The 15,943-nt window shown below is 42.2% G+C and overlaps 1 protein-coding gene across 5 annotated transcripts; it reads right to left on the reverse strand.

Moving 5' to 3' along the window:
- Positions 1-37: 37 nt before the first annotated feature.
- ogt.1 (O-linked N-acetylglucosamine (GlcNAc) transferase, tandem duplicate 1) lies at positions 38-13,777 on the reverse strand. 5 transcript variants are annotated; one of them, XM_041047476.1, is made up of 22 exons: positions 13,409-13,777; positions 11,365-11,515; positions 10,773-11,016; positions 10,580-10,648; positions 7,046-7,162; positions 6,863-6,942; positions 6,211-6,406; positions 5,949-6,089; positions 5,721-5,821; positions 5,242-5,395; positions 4,727-4,828; positions 4,423-4,602; positions 3,944-4,102; positions 3,761-3,850; positions 3,473-3,598; positions 3,134-3,304; positions 2,921-3,037; positions 2,404-2,574; positions 1,923-2,075; positions 1,558-1,810; positions 1,276-1,399; positions 38-1,186 (listed from the first exon to the last, which is right to left on the reverse strand). In XM_041047476.1, the coding sequence occupies exons 1-22, from the start codon at positions 13,443-13,445 to the stop codon at positions 1,006-1,008; spliced, it is 3,117 nt and encodes a 1,038-aa protein (XP_040903410.1). In that variant the 5' UTR covers positions 13,446-13,777; the 3' UTR covers positions 38-1,005. The 5 variants fall into 5 exon arrangements, with proteins under 5 accessions (XP_040903410.1, XP_040903409.1, XP_040903408.1 ...); XM_041047475.1 differs by having other exon boundaries at positions 4,405-4,602; XM_041047474.1 differs by having other exon boundaries at positions 11,365-11,545.
- Positions 13,778-15,943: the final 2,166 nt, after the last annotated feature.

Raw genomic sequence — 15,943 nt, forward strand, 5'->3', positions numbered from 1 at the left:
GCATCGAGTAAGAGCAAAATACAGTAAACACAGAACACAGGTTTGCCATCTCTTTATTTTCTTTTTTTAATTATATTTATAGCCCTGTGGCATCATTGACAGCATACAGTTAACGGACAATACAAAAACAAAAACTGCTTAGAAAATACTTACCTAGGCCGTTCCTTGTGTGATTAAAAAACAAGATGAATTTGTGAACAGCTCTGACATCTAAACTGAAATTTAGGCCCTTTCCAATGACCTGAAATTCCTCTGTCCAGCTTTGTCCAATTATTAATATTATTTTTTTTACAAGCAAAGTGTGACATCAAACAGGACAACAGCTACTGAACATACTCCTTGATTAACAAAATTAATAAAAGTTGGCATTAGGTGAGGGGAAGAAGTCCATATTCTTCAAAACTTGCACATCTACTTATTTTAGTCATTTAATAACGGCTTAAGACAAACTAAAGAGCAGTTGCAATCTATGTCCACAATTGCATGTTAAAGCTGATGAAACTTAAGTCAGAGTTACAATTTTCATGGTGCAACATTGTCCTTTTAAAACACACAACACTCTTTATCCATTTATAAATAGATCAACATGTAATGGCGGCTGGGCATTCTCTCCAGAAGCTGCAATCAATCCTGTATGCACACGGACAGGAGAAACAAAATCCACTGATCCAAGTACTGAAGGGGTAGCAGGGCATTCACAATCCTCTCATGCTCACCAAATATACTGTGTTTCAGGACAAGAGTCTCAGATAAGGTGCCCGAAAGTCTCAGGCTCTATCTGGCTCAGGAAATGCAGATGTGTGATGGGGGACAAATGTGTACATCTGTAGGCTCCTTTACGAGTCCCATTAATATTAAATGAGTGAGATAAGATGGAAACAGTCATTCAGGGATAGGGGCTGAAGAGGACAGTGACCATTCAAGCTGGGGTGCTGGAAAAAAAGATGGTGGGGAGGGCTGGACATGGCTGGAGTATAAGGGAAGAGAAAGCAGCGTGCTTCCACTTCAGGCGTTCTCACTGGTCTCTACTGTCTGGAGTTTGAACAGGTGTTCTGGCTTGTTGCCTTTGCTATGGTGCTCCCACATCTGCAGGTAGAGGTTCTCCAGGTCGTATGTGTACTGCTTGGTGTTGAAAAGGGGGCTGCAGATTCGCTGCTTCCAAACACGTGCTCTGACCGTCTTCAGGCTGAAGCAGGGAAAGGAAATGGTCAGACTTAGTGGTTTAGCAAACAGAAAAGATGTTTTTCATGTGAAGTTAGGTCCAAGTCTACTTACTACTCCATGTCAGAGCCCAGTTTGACTGCTATGTCCTCGTAGTCCTGGCGACTTTGGGCTATTAGCTCAGGGCAGCCCAGGCAGCTGAGTTGTGAGGCAGCCACACGGGAGGCAAGTGTCTCACCTTTACAAAGGGAATTTACAATTAAAAAGCAGCCCTCATTTAAAATTTGTTCCACAGATATTTTATCCGAAAGAAATCAGAAATCTTTAATTTCTAAAATGGTTGTATTTATTGCACATTACAGTTAAATCTGTCTCTTAAAAGCCCCCAGTCCTCACCTGGCATGGTAACCATGGGTGTTCCAGCCCAGAGAACATCCATGCCTGTGGTGTGACCATTGCACAGAGGAGTGTCTAAGCACACATCAGCCAGCTGTCCCCTTCTCACATGCTCCTCCTTGGGGGCCACAGGAGAAAAGATGATGCGAGAGGCCGGCAGACCCATGTTCTGAGCGTACTGCTGGATGTTGGGCTCGCCCACAGCAGGGAAGCGAAGAAGCCACAGCACACTGTTAGGCACACGCTTCAGGATCTGAAATGAGAGTTTTAAAAGTGCAAACTTAAGGAATAAAGTTTTGGGGTTTTTTTGGAGTGCAGAGTTTATGGAACACTCAAAGTAGTTGTTATAACCAAGTCAAACTTACATTTGCCCACATCTGAAGAGTAGGGGGATCAATCTTGTAGAGCTGGTTGAAGTTGCAGTAGACGATGGAGTCCTCTGGAAGACCATACTGAGAGCGGGTTGTCACAACGATCGTGCGTGGCACCTCCTCTCCAGTGGCAGCTTTGTTATTGATCTAAAATAGGGGACACAACTGTGTGTTAAAGTATGACATTTTCTATGACCAGCATAGTAGAGTTAATCTTAAACCCACCCCATAGTGCCACCATTTCCCCTCACCAACCATTCTGTGCTACCACCTTACGTTCATGAACAAACCATACCTGTATGGACACAGCCTGAGAGACTACAACTTCATCTACTGAAAAGATCTGGAAAAGCAGCAATCTAAATTAAACTACTGCTCTTGCCTTTGCTTCAGCATTTGTAGACACTTTGTGCCCATGATGTATCTCTCCATATTTTTGCATTTATATTGACGAGCGTGTCCAAGTCAGACGTACCTGTGTGGTGGCCAGGCCATTGCTGACAGTGAAGCCATTGATTGTGACCTGAATCTGGCCTTGATTGATCATGTTGATGATTGCTTCAGCTGCCGTGTTCATGGGAATTACGGGCATGGACAGAGCTCCATTTGTGTCCCCGGCAGCTTCCTGGTTGTTGTCACACTTCATCTGGTCACGGAGAATAGTTTCAACTTAGATGCCTGAACATACTTCAGTGATATGTATACTGTATTTTTGACTGCATGGCTCATTTTAACATATTTTAATGATTTTACCATTGAAAATCAAATCTGAATCAGCAGATATTGGATGAGACAGATAAGATTGTCTTATGAACATAAACTAAGGACAAGAGTTTTGTTCTGCCTCTACGTCGTGACTGAGAGTCAACAACATGTAAAACAGTCAAAAATACCACATATAGGTTCAAAAGTTAACAGTATGGTGAGCCTATTTACACTAACCTCACTGGTTTGTAAATGATAAATCAAATGACTTGGTTCTCTGAACACACCTTTATCACTTTGACATCCGGCAGACTGTCCAAGAAGGCCTTCAGATCAATACCATTAAGAACAATGCGGTTGTCGAAGATGTGTCCATTAGACTTGAAATCAATAACTGCCTTTTTCTGTGAATCAAATGAATGAAGAAAACAAATGATTACACTCATACTTGGTTCACTTTTCTTTTGAAAGAAAGGGCAGCAATGTGAGGATGGACAAACCTTGAGGTGAGGGAACATGTTGGCGTGGTCTCCAATGAAGAAAGTGTGGGGCATGTAGGCGAGTTTCTCAGAGTACTGCTCAGCTACCTCCAGGGGTGAAGTCTCCTTGTCAGAGATGATGTAGTCCATGAAGGGGGCCCCACTGGTTCCTGGGTAACCCAGCCACATAGCCTGTCGAACAGAAAAAGGGACTGAGAATTATTTGTGGATTCTTTGATGCAAAACATTTGTTGTACTTAAACAGAGATCAGACTGAATGTGAGCGAGGATGCAGTTTGCACAGGTGACATCTATCCTTAGCATACAGCTTTGTGTCAGTTAGAAATATGTAGACCTTACCTGAATGGGAGCAGGGCGGAGGGCGAACAGCTCATTTCGGGCTCCTTTGGTGTATCCGTTCATGTTGACCAGAATGTGGACTCCATCCTGGTGAATACGATCAGCTGCTTTGCCATTGCAAGGGATCTGGAGGAGGAAGGTACCAGTTTCAGTCAAAATGCTTTTTGCTACTTGCAACTTACTTTTGTCAAAATGACAAACCATTTAGTTAAAAATTCAAAAGGTTAACAGAAACTGAGTACATGTACAAATACTGATAAAGAAACTGCTCTAAGTCAAAACAGTTACCTGTGAGAGGTCTGTGAAATGATGAGCCTCTGCTACCACTTTCACACGGAAGTTGGTACTATCATCAGGGCTGAGCGCGTAGCAGAACACCTTAGGGAAAAGTTAAATTAATAAATATGACTACAGATAGGCCACACTGAGTTTATAATTTATAGAATTAAAATTACAATAACGATCTCCTACCTCAAATTTCTCAGGTCTGTGCATTCCAGGAATGGACTGCATCAGGTGGGAAGTCGGGTGGTTTCCAAAGTCAGAGCTGACATAGCCAATACGCAGGCGTCCGCCGCTGGCCTTCAGATCCTTCGGATGCTCATAAGCAGGTTTGTGCAGTGCATTGATCTGTGGAATAAGCAAATGTAAGATTACAACTACAACAAGACAACCAATTCTAGCTTAACTGAGTTACGCTAACTAATGCTGAATCAAAAAAACTGCCACTGGTTAATCTCGAATGACATCCAACTTCTTAAAATACCCTTTTCCCTGCAAGCAACCCATTCACCACCAGCTTTCACCTCTTTTTCTACAAAGTATATCCAGTATCTTCACCCATCCCTTACCTTCCCCATATCCCTGCAGACAGCCACTGCCATCACCAGCCACCTTCCATCCCCCCAAAAAATGAATTAAAGGTTACTTGCTTTGATCAGTGCGTGTACCTTGTCCAGGCAAAGGTTTCCGTGGCGCTCAGCTATGGCCTTGCGGAAGCTGTGAGAGAGTGGGTACAGCATGCTGTGGTGTGGGTGCACTGAAGGCAAGCGGTTCTTGTCCAGCTGGTCCGCCACAATGCTCACAAGCTTCTTCATCCGCTCGTCATAATCTGTCCAGTCGCACACAATCTGGAAGAGTGATAAAAATAACACAAGTTAGAGGATGCAGTTCGCACTCAACAGCAACACAAGATAATTAACTTCTGCTTGTATTGTATCGTAATAGTTGACAAAAGAATGAGCATCTAAGAACCTGCAGGCAGTGAGCCAAGTTGCAGTAAGCATCGGGGAAGTCTGGCTTGAGTTTCAAAGCTGTGCGGTAAGATGCAATGGCCTCTGGGATGTTTCCAGAATCCTAATAGTAGAGAAAAACATTAGAAGACAAAATCAAAATGCTTGAAGTTGCATAAAGGTAACAATGTTTTTGTAGTAAATCAGAAATTGAGACACATTAAAAAGCATCAGAACAAATAGGAATATTCTGGTTGGTATCAATCATATAAATAAATAAATAAAAAAATAATAATCACAAATCACATTTCTCCTGGTTGCCAATAGTAAAGCCTTATACCACACACAAACAGGTGGAAATTTCCAACCGTGTGTGCATCACTTGGAAACCCCATAAAGCAATCAAATCATGTCCTTTGAAAACTTGTATGTGTGAGAGCATGCAGAGCTCCGAGCAACCTTTTGGCGAATTAACACAATTCACACTGAAAAACGTAAGGGAATAATGTCATAGTTAAAAAGAAGAATCATCCCTACCTTGTGGATCGAGGCCAAATTGCTGTGAGCATCAGCAAAGGCAGGGTTAATCTGAATGGCACGGGTGTAGCACTGAAGTGCTCCTTGCACATCTTGCATTTCCTTCAGTGTATTACCCATGTTTGAGTAGGCATCAGCAAACGTGGGGCTGATTCTGAAAATCAAAAAGGAAAAGCGTGTAAACACCAATGTGAGAACATTAGCAACATTTTCTTGTTAAAAAAACAAAAAAAAAAAACAAACTAAAAATATATGATAAAAGAAAGAAAATATATAGAGCATTAACAGTTGATTTATGAACATTTAGTTTAGACTAAGTGGAAACTAATAAACCATCAAGTTAAACTGTACAGAACATGGGGATTTGTGCATGGCGATGTGACACCCCACCAATATGATGTAGTTTTTGCATTAATTATCATGACATAACGCCACTTTAACACAAATTAAGTCAGCAGGTTCCTGTGGCATTCACAAACCTGATGGCCTCCTTGTAGTGCATGAGGGCCTCCTGGAGTTTTCCCTGCTGCTGCAGGACACTGGCAAGGTTAGAGTGAGCTGCTGCAAACTCTGGGAACACCTGATGAAAAACACAAAGGGTTACTAAAAGTACAGCACGTGACTGTTACTGGCTCACGTTTACAGAAATATTTCCCTATCATATCTGACAGGGAAATAGAAATACAAACAGCTGATTCTTTACTCACCTCTAGGGCTTTCCTGTAGAGCTGAACTGCTTCCTCAATGTTGCCCTGCTCACGCTTGATATTGGCCAAGTTGTTAAGGGAGTCAGCATGGGTTGGACACAAACGCAAGGCCGTGTTATAGCATTCCTCTGCTTCAGACACCTGGGAAAGACAATTTAAAAGTCAAATTTAAAAAATTTAATTCAGTAAAATGCTCACTGACTTAAAACCTGACAAATATTCAAGATTGAGTTATGTATGGTCTAGATGGGTATCGCCTTACATTGCCTTTCTCCTTCAGAGCATTTGCCAAATTGCAGTAGGCGTCTGGAAAGTGGGGCTGCAATTCAATTGCACGGCGGTAGGTGTCAATAGCCAGGTCAATGAGACCTTGCTCATAGTAGACACAGGCCAGGTTTCCATGGACAACCGCATGGTTAGGGCTGAGACTCAAGGCTCTCAGGTATCCAGCCACAGCTCTGGAAACATATCACAAGGTGTGAACACAAGCTGAAAATTAATCTATAGCTGATATTTGAAATTGTAGTTCTCATCTTTTTAAATAACCTCTCACAAGCCATAAAGAGTGTGTTGTACAATTTTACACATATTTTAAACATCTTCCTAACAACAGGGACACATATATATATATATATAGTGTTCCAAATGAATTGCTGAAAATAAAGCCACAGTTTCAGCAGCTGAGTTACAGCCCTGACCACGATGGCAGTTCTGTAGATGCAGCAAATCTGCCCTGCCTAAACAATGGCATGTGAAAACACAGCTTCAAGATCAAGAGGAGGTAACGAAACTGACAATGTTCATGACTCATTCTAAATCCCACGCCAGGTGTGGCAGGGTGGTGCATTTAAAGACAAAAGACTAAACATGAAACTATAAAGAAGGCCTCATACTGTTTTCTGATTTGGACTCACCTGTCAAAGATTCTGGCTTCCTTCAAAACATTTCCTAAATTGATGTAAGCATCAAGGAAATTTGGGTCCAGAGTCACAGCCTAAAAATGGAAACCAAGCTTAAAAACATGGGACTACACAAGAATATACCAAGACAGAAAAGTATTAGGATTGACAAATAATATGAAAAATTATGCAACCTACCTTTTCAAAATGGTGTATAGCCAGCCATATCTCTCCCTGGGCGTTGAACACACAGCCCAGGTTGCTCCAAGCCACTGCAAAGTTGGGCTGAGTCTCAATGGCTTTCAGGTAACAAGCCTTCGGTGGGTTTATAATGGAAAAACCACAGGAAAGGAGGAGTAGAGGTAGAATGGGAGAGGTATAGTTTGTAGAGGGGAGGACAAGGGATTGTAAAATAAAAACAAATAGAAGATTGAGAATAAAAGTAAGAAAAAACAAAAAGGGCAGAGAAAGCAAAATTAGTGACTATTCTCCATGATGGCAAAAAGTGAGTCTACAGCATGGGCTCGCGTGCGCACAAGTCTGCCGCGCTAAGCTGCATTGCTTTTTCCTACGCTGCGCAATCCAACCAACACCCACACGTAAGCCCTCATCCTGCAGTTATGACCACACTCTCACCAACTGTAGTGGTTCCCACACAAAGGTATAGTTTGTTGCCTATAACACTGATTGGTTATAACCCAAACAACTCAATTAATTTTTAAAAAGTCAAGTCAAATAGTGAAATATCTCCACCTGTGCTGCATATTGTATGTGGGCATAATATCTCACAACCTGGGATGCTAGACAGTTCGTGCAGGTGATGGTCCCTGTAATGCATGCGCAACAAACGCAAGCGCGCGGTGTGTGTCTATTGCCAACATCACCACAATGCATCGTATTATGCCACTGCCGCGACCTTGCTCCTGGCAAAGGTCATTGTGCTTCGCTGCTGCGCTCGCTGAATGGCCAGATGAGACAGCTGCAGACCCAGAACCCCTGGCAGAACACCTGCAACACCAGACTGGCACACGCTCAGCACCCATGAAGTCTCTCAGAATAAAGAGGTGGGGGGGACTGTGGGGGGATTGAGGGATCAACCAGTGGGTACACTGTGATGTTAAAACATGGGGCATTTGGAAATAAACAGCCAATGAAGAATAAATAATAATTTCCCACTGAATTAGTTAAAAGGAGTTAATGAACATGACACAATATGTTTTTTTTTTTAGAAGCCAAATCTGAGATTTGGGGGCATCTGGGAGCGAGGCTGGTTGTGAGTGGGGAGAGGTCCGCAACCAACAGGCCAAAGGGAGTGAGGGGGGTGGGGGTCGCATGCTTGCGCTTTCCGCCTTTTTGGTTGCTTGGAGGGTATCGCTGCGCAGCCCCTGCGCTACTGCAGACTCACGGCGCACTATCTGCATCATCATCAGAACGCTGCAACTCCAAATAAAGAAGGAAAAACAAAACAAAATAGGAAAAATAACCAACGTGTAAGAGTTAGAGGGTTCTTACTTGTTTTTCACGATTATTGCTTCCATATCCAAGTTTCTTTTTACTTAATACAGAATTGGGTAATTAGTATAGCATACTAAGGAATGCTTACTGTAATTTGTTTTGTTACTTTTTTTCTTTTGCTCTTCAAAGGAAGCCACAAGACAGAGGAGCTCAAGCATAAAGTGAGGTGGTTTTTCTTTTGTTGGCAGTTACAAACCCGTTACCATATTTTTGGACTTTGTCAGAGTGGTGGCCGCAGCTGGCTGGAAGAAGAGGAGAGGACTGAGGCTGCCCTAGTGTTCCTTTCCGCCAGGCACCTACGCAGGAATAGTGTCACCCACCTGAAACCTTCTAAATAACAATATCAGTTGTGGAAAAACCAAAAGAGACAAAATCAGAAAACAAGACCATTAGTAAAAGTTTTCAAACAATACATTCTTTTTTTTTTTTCTTTTTTTTAAAATATGGAAATAAAACAGGTTCTTCCAAATCACAACAAACAAACAATAACAGACTATTCTTAATTTTCATTCATGCAATGAATGTTTCATTTCAAAGAAAACAAAAGGAATGCTGTGAGGGTAACAGGGAGGGAAGAAAGGCTTTGATGTGTTCAGTTTATCAATGAGATAGTAAGGCTTCCAGCTGTCCATGAATTCAGTTTGCATGTGAAACTACAGGAGGGCAGTTACTGGCTTGATCTTGCCCCAATGAACTGATCCCATTTCTCTGGGAATAATATTACATATTTGAAGGAAAAGGGAAAAAGTATTAATCATTGCTTTTCGTTTATTCTTCATATTCATTTTCATGAAATATTTTTAAAACTTTGATTTCTTTATCCTTGCCTGCATTCTTGAATCCTGGCCAATGGGGTAGGGAGAAAAGTCTGTGGTTTAATTATTTGTATCTAGAAGCCTCCACAGCTCTGAAATAAAGAAGTCATCGCTGTTGCTGCGCGTGCTTCTGTCTTTCTAACCCAGCATCTGACGCGGGCGGTGGAGTACAGATTGTGAGCTGTCTGCCTGACGCTGCTTGGACCATTTTAAGGCACTTGAAAATGAGCTCTCTTAAACCCACAGTTTAACGTGTTATTCAATAGCAGTGGATATCAGAATAGATAACCAGCTGGGTCACATTTTTTTTTATCAACCATAGTTAAAATAATAAAAAAACTAATGCATGTCTGCATGGGCACTGATTGGGTGTATCCAAAAGGTCAGGAAGACAGCTCTTGGCGCGCACTCCACCAATCCTCAGCGAGCGCGCGGGGGGTGGAGCGACAGAGCGGGGGAGCTTGTGACTCCCTGATGCTCCTCCCCACTCCTTTACCCCCCTCTAGCACAAAATAAGATGGCCTGTAACCAGTGGGACAACTCCACATCTCCAGATTTGACCCAACCCAGGGAGCCCCCTGTAATACAGACACAAGTTTCACAAGTGACAAATAGAAGTGTGACATTTGGAAAAAACAAAAAACAAAAACCCACACTGGCAGCAACTGTACTGACAGCAAACTGAGACCAAACGCTTGTCATTGGGCACTTGATTAACAATATTGGAGTATAGTGGTTAGGTTAGAAACCATCTTATCTTTTGCACTGCAAAGTTAAACTAGCTTCTCATCAGTTCATGTATTCCTCAAAGACCGAGCCAGCATTTTCCCTCCAAAGTCAAGTACATGAAAATGCATGGGCCAAGGTTTAAAAATTACAATATAGATTAACTATCAATTTAAAAACTCCAGCCTTTCTTCCTGAAAGGGGAGGGGCTGACCTCTGGTAAAAAGGTCGGGGTAAAGCAAAGGACATTGGGACTAAAAGTGATACAAAGTGAGAACAAATGTAATGCGTATACTATACTGAAAAAACAAAATACGATGAGTCTGTCTAAAAAGTAATCGACAGAAAGTGTGTGTATTATGATTTTAAAAAAATAAAAAATACAGAAAAATTGGTTGCCTCTCATGGTATTGACTCATTCCAGTCCAATAGTTCCAAAGGTTTTTGGGAAGTTGGGAGTGAGAAGCTAACTGTAACTCTGAGAAATGACAAAAAGCTACAATTTTCTGTCCTTCATTTTGCCAAAGGGGGTTGAAGGGAAAAGACTCCATGTGGCTTAAAAATGTCAAAAGGAAAAAGGGACGCTAAAAACAAAAATTTGTGGACAAGAAAAAAGAAACCTACAACAAAAACACAAACGACACATCTATACAAATGCGAACCCGATTTAACATACCTTGGCCTCTTCCAAACGCCCAAGAGCTTTAAGCAAGTTGCCCAGGTCACTACGCACACAGTAAAGATCCTGGCAGGGAAAGAAAATCATTTTACTGCAACAATAAATCACTTATCAAGGTGTTGACTCCAAATATGTTTGCCATTTTTGCAGATAAGAGTTTAAGCATTTCCATGTATGGCATCTCACTTACAGGGTTATACTGTAATGCAGACACATAAGCCTGCACTGCTCCCTCCATGTCCCCTGCGGCCACCAGAGCTGCTGCCAAGTTGATGTATCCATCGATAAAATCTGGCTTCAGTCTCAGAGCATGCCGATAATGCTCTATGGCCTCCTGCAGTTGTCCACGTTCCTTGTACACGTTTCCCAAGTTGGAGTAGGCCTCGGCCAGCATTGGGTTCTGTTTGATGGCCAAGGTGCTGAAGTGAGCAGACCTGTAGGGCCAGAACGGGTACAGAACGGTTACAAATCCTGAGGAGGGTGGCTGGCAGCGTTGGCTCGATGCATTGCATAGAGGGAGCAGCAAGGTGCAAGTGGTGAAAAGCCATGACACCTGCAAAGCAAAGGTATGCCCACCAACTAAACAGTGTTTTAATTGAGGGGACAGCATGAGACCAAACTAAACCAAGCAACAGGATTTCCAGAGGACAGCCCAGTTGTTGCATTTCACTCCCTGAGACCAGATATGTGTTTTGAAAGTGACAGAAGACCCATTATTCTAAGTCACTTCCACAACACATGTTCAGTGTGAGTTGAGTCAGCCCTCCCCCCCCACACCTCACCTGTCAAGTCTTCGGCACTGGAAGTGGATGGAGGACAGGAGTAGCAGTACGCCTGTGTTATCAGGCTCCTGCCTCCACAGTTGCATGCAGTGGCGCTCAGCTGCCTCAAAGTCCCCTGACTGATACTCCCGGTGCGCCAGCTCAGCCAACCCTTGGAAGGAAAGCATACGTTTTGTCGGTTCTGGAGCACCAACACAGCCCAAGGAGGTGAGGGGGGGGGGAAACAACATGTTAGAGGTGATGGAAGAAATTAAAGCAGACAAATGAAAACAGAAAATAAAGAGATGAAGCTAATGCTGTCAATGACAAATAATGGCTAACAATTTGAACTCAACAGAAAACGGCAATGAACAAAATCACTTAGATCAAGTGTTGCTATCATGAGACATATTTGGGAATTTCATATTTCCGTTTAAATTCTTGTAGTCATGACTGAATTAAAAATCTAATCTCTGTTCAATATTAAGCATGATCAAATGTAAAGCTGTCTTGGAGTTGCACTTGAGCATTACTTCAGGGGACTGCCAATAGCACATTCAAAATGACTGCAGTTCCCCTTTACTACATGAAACTATATGGTCTCACACACTTTATTATTCTCTTTTGTAAATGTTTCAGTGTCTATGTAGATGTAAGAACTTTAACAAAGACCACGCTGAGTGAATTAAGCACAGCCGAAGCAAAAAGTAATACAAAATTTGGAAAAGATATTGATGCATGAGATGAAAAACAATAGCAAACAGGGAGGGGGAAAATAAACTGACAGTAAATCAGAGGTCCCTGCCAACGATTTTCATTTTAGACAGAATTTACTGTACAGCTGTCAAGTCACATTTCTATACCATACAACCTAAAACCAGTCAAAATATGTAAATAATGATTTCATTTACAAAATCCTCTTTCTCTTATCCAGATTGTTCCTGTTTTGCATTGCTAAACTCATTGTGTTGTTATCATATTTGACATTTCATTTTTCATTATCAAAAGACTGACTACCTGTCAGTCCAGATAGACCTTAGTGTCCCTAGAGCTCAGCTTATTCAGGGTGTGGCAAAAACAGGATGAAGCCACGGACACATCATGCGTGGTGTACAGCAGGGGAGAGGTGTAATGGTTTGGGGACATTGCATACAGTCTTGAATACAGTGGATTTGACACACACCTACAAAGGGATGCAATTATGCCAGAGTATATGCTAAACTCGCAGTGGATCGGGTTTATGCATCCAAGATAATTATATCATAAGGCTCCTTCGTACAAAAGATGGATAGTTTGAATTACATAATGCAAGACGCCGTAAATAACCACAATCAGATATCAGTTCCTCTGTTCACACCAACAGCAATGTGGCAGGAAGCCATTAACCTTGGGCACCTGCGCCAATGGTGATGTCTGTAGGGCCTCCTTTATCAGCGGGACATCTCAGGGCCCTCGTTGTGTCAGTGGTCGTGACCAGTGGCATCCCGCAACTGTCATCAGTACCAACTGTGATGGTGGTGTGGTGTTTTTAAGCAGAGGAAGCCATTTCCTGATGTGTAACAGAATGCAACTGCGTCTACATGTCTTTGGGGCTACATGTCGGCTAACAGCTAGCGATAACGCAAATCGTTTTTTAAGCAAAACCCATCACGAAAATGTTACACGCCTGTGAATAGTATCAGGATTTGAGTTAATACAACGTTTGTACACATGCCCGCAGTCATCAAATTAACACTCGCAAAGCATTGTAAGAGATCTATCCGTTACAATCTCATGCTAGCAGCTATATATCATGCTAACATTACGTTACCATTAGCCCAAGACTATGCCTCTTACACAAAATGTAAAACGAAACTGGAGCCATAAATTAGTTCTACGTCGGCAATGTTATCGTATTTAGGTCAGCCACATCAAAAAGCTCACTGTTTTATAAATTTTAATGAGCTTTACTTGCAAGCCACCGGCTCCGTCCAATCCAACGCGGACAACACCGGAGATATGGTCGTCTTCGCAGCTTACTACGTTAACTGTCAAAGCTAACGTTAGTTAAGTAGAAGCAACCAACCTGTGCTGTCAGCCACGTTTCCCACTGAGCTCGCCATCTCCTCGGTCTTCGTGTCTTGCACGGTGGTCGTCAATGTGTCTTCTTGCAGATGACAGTTTCAGAGAAAAATGTGCGACGGGATGTCGTCGTTGTCGGCTGCGGCCAGCAAACACGTTGCCAGGCAGGCTATGTAGCTCACTAGCTAACCTGATCTTTGATTTTCCGCACCTCTCACGCCGCTTAATGTAATGATCCTGCAGTAGTTAGGATATAGCTGGGTAATAATTAATCATCTAACCTCGTTGCAATACTTAACCTTTACTAGAATTACTTTTGCCGACGCTTTAAGGTTCAAGCTGGCTTTCTCCTCACAACAAAGCAGTTATGTATCATGAAATGGCGAAATGGGTGGAACTCATTTTTGAGAGAAACTAGATCTGCACAACGCCATTACGACGAAACGTGTGCAAAATTCTAAAGAAATTTCGTATTGGTAAAATAACAATTAGTAGGATACAGGCTTGAAGTATTAATTACTAATCATGGGTCGTAAGTTTCACCTTACGAAAAATAAACCGGTTTCGAATGACACTGCGCGGAAGGACACATTGGTGCAGTAAGACGGAGCGCGAATGATATCAGAGTGTTCTCGGAAAAAAACGGCAGTAATACTCTAAGTATTGATGAGACGGTTTTTTCTTTCGATTTCAGCATGTAATGACTTCTAAATATATCACCGATGTCAAAGTCTGCGGCCTTTAAGGCGACAGATTTAATGACTAATAGAGAACAATGATACGATGCAGTTATTATTGGTTAAAATACTCTACTTACAGTGAAGATCCTTCATGTAGTGTACATTCAAATTGGACACATTAAAGTGCCAGAATACAGATACAGCCACATTTTCCTTTTATTTTGACGAGATGCATGTATGGCACCTAAAATGTGTAGTGAGATAATTTAGCTGTTAGAATACTCAATATGCACTGCTGTGCAGGTAGAATGTGATATTCAGTCACCAACAGGGGGCAGCATATTGCAAAGAAAGATTTCTGGAGCACTGCAAAGAGGCTTTGAGCAAGGTTCTGCCTAACGTTTTGTTACTTCTGTAGGTCCCACTTATTATGTTTACTTATCTGAAGCTGACAATAGGATCCTCTGGCTTCCATGGTGTTTGTATTCTACTATTAAATAGCTGTTGCACATTTCCCACCACTAAAAGACCCCCCTCTTCAGTTTTTTAGTATAACCTATAATCATTTTGGCCAACATCACAGTTTTATTACAAACCTCAGTAGAAACTCATTTGAAGCCTGAATTGTAGGCAACACAATCTCTTCTTTTATTCCATCACTATGCAGAGCATCTCTTCAGTTTCCATGTCACGTCAGTTTCAAGGACATGGCCTATGAAGTGATCAGTCAGTCATTAATGTGCCATTCTGCCCTGAAGGTGCTGAAAAGGGGGCTACTGCTTGCTGCACCCCAGTTTTTCCCATAGTCCCTCTATGGGAAAACAGTTGACATCATTGCCCATGTTGGCTTTGCTCTGTGTACTCAAAGCATGCATAGGGTTCAGGGTTTGTGTACTCTTCCACACGTTCTTCTCTTTTGCTCTCACTCTTCACACTGCTTCGTGGTCACTTGTGCACAGGATGATGTCATGGGCACTGTGTGTCTATGGCAATTGCATCTGACATGCTTTATCTTTGTGCAAGCTACAGTCACTAGGAAGGCAGTCGGGGTGATCACATCTTCTCTTGCCTAAAGGCTGGGTGACAGCTCTCCACAACAGACCCTGCTTTCACAGAGGCTATTTTAGGAAGCACGTGAGAGCAAGAGGTTCATTCACTCACAGGTCAATTTAGACCGGCTGCTATTAAAATCTCAGCGCAGCCTGGAGATATTGGGAGTTTGTTGTGCTATTTAATTGCCAGGCCAGAATATTCTGCTACCAAATGAGTGGCCTAAATTATTACAGCCCATTTATTTCAGGATAAGATCCAATGCAAGCTGATGACCCACATTATTTGCAGTGTTTTGGAATGCTTTCCTAGATACTTGAATGGGGTTGCTTTGGGATACACAGGGAGTTATTTGGTCATTAGTTAGATATTTTTGCTTCACTCAGTGATTCATAACTATTCATGTGTCACAGTGCATGAGCCCAGACGAACATGTTTTACTGTAATGAGCGAATATTCTTTTGCTCACTCACATCTGGAACAGCTATTATGGACAAGTATTTCAGTGCCCATCTACAGTTTCAGGCTTGCAGATCAATGAGTCTTCTTAATTTTATGGCTGTGTTATTGGTGTTTTCCAGAGGTCCCATAATTCAGAGCCTGCGCTCCAGTTCTGCAGGGATGCTCAAAAAAGTATTTATTTCATTTTCCGGATGAAATTAAACACAACCATCTGTTTAAATTGCAAAGTAGAAACTCATGAGGAAGCTGAATTTCACTAGATGATGCTGACATGGCGAGACCAAGCTGATGATGATAACTGAACCAAGTGCCACATAGAATTACATTGTTATAAATAAATGTCCTGC

The sequence above is a fragment of the Toxotes jaculatrix genome, chromosome 10, assembly GCF_017976425.1.
Source record: "Toxotes jaculatrix isolate fToxJac2 chromosome 10, fToxJac2.pri, whole genome shotgun sequence".
NCBI lineage: Eukaryota > Metazoa > Chordata > Actinopteri > Toxotidae > Toxotes > Toxotes jaculatrix.

Coding starts and splice junctions, on each gene's coding strand:
- ogt.1 (XM_041047473.1), bottom strand. CDS start 13,445: ATGGCGAGCTCAGTGGGAAACGTGGCTGACAGCACAG. Junction 11,017..11,364: donor CAGTGCCGAAGACTTGACAG/GTGAGGTGTGGG, acceptor CTGGCCCTACAG/GTCTGCTCACTTCAGCACCT. Junction 6,407..6,862: donor GAAGCCAGAATCTTTGACAG/GTGAGTCCAAAT, acceptor ATATGTTTCCAG/AGCTGTGGCTGGATACCTGA.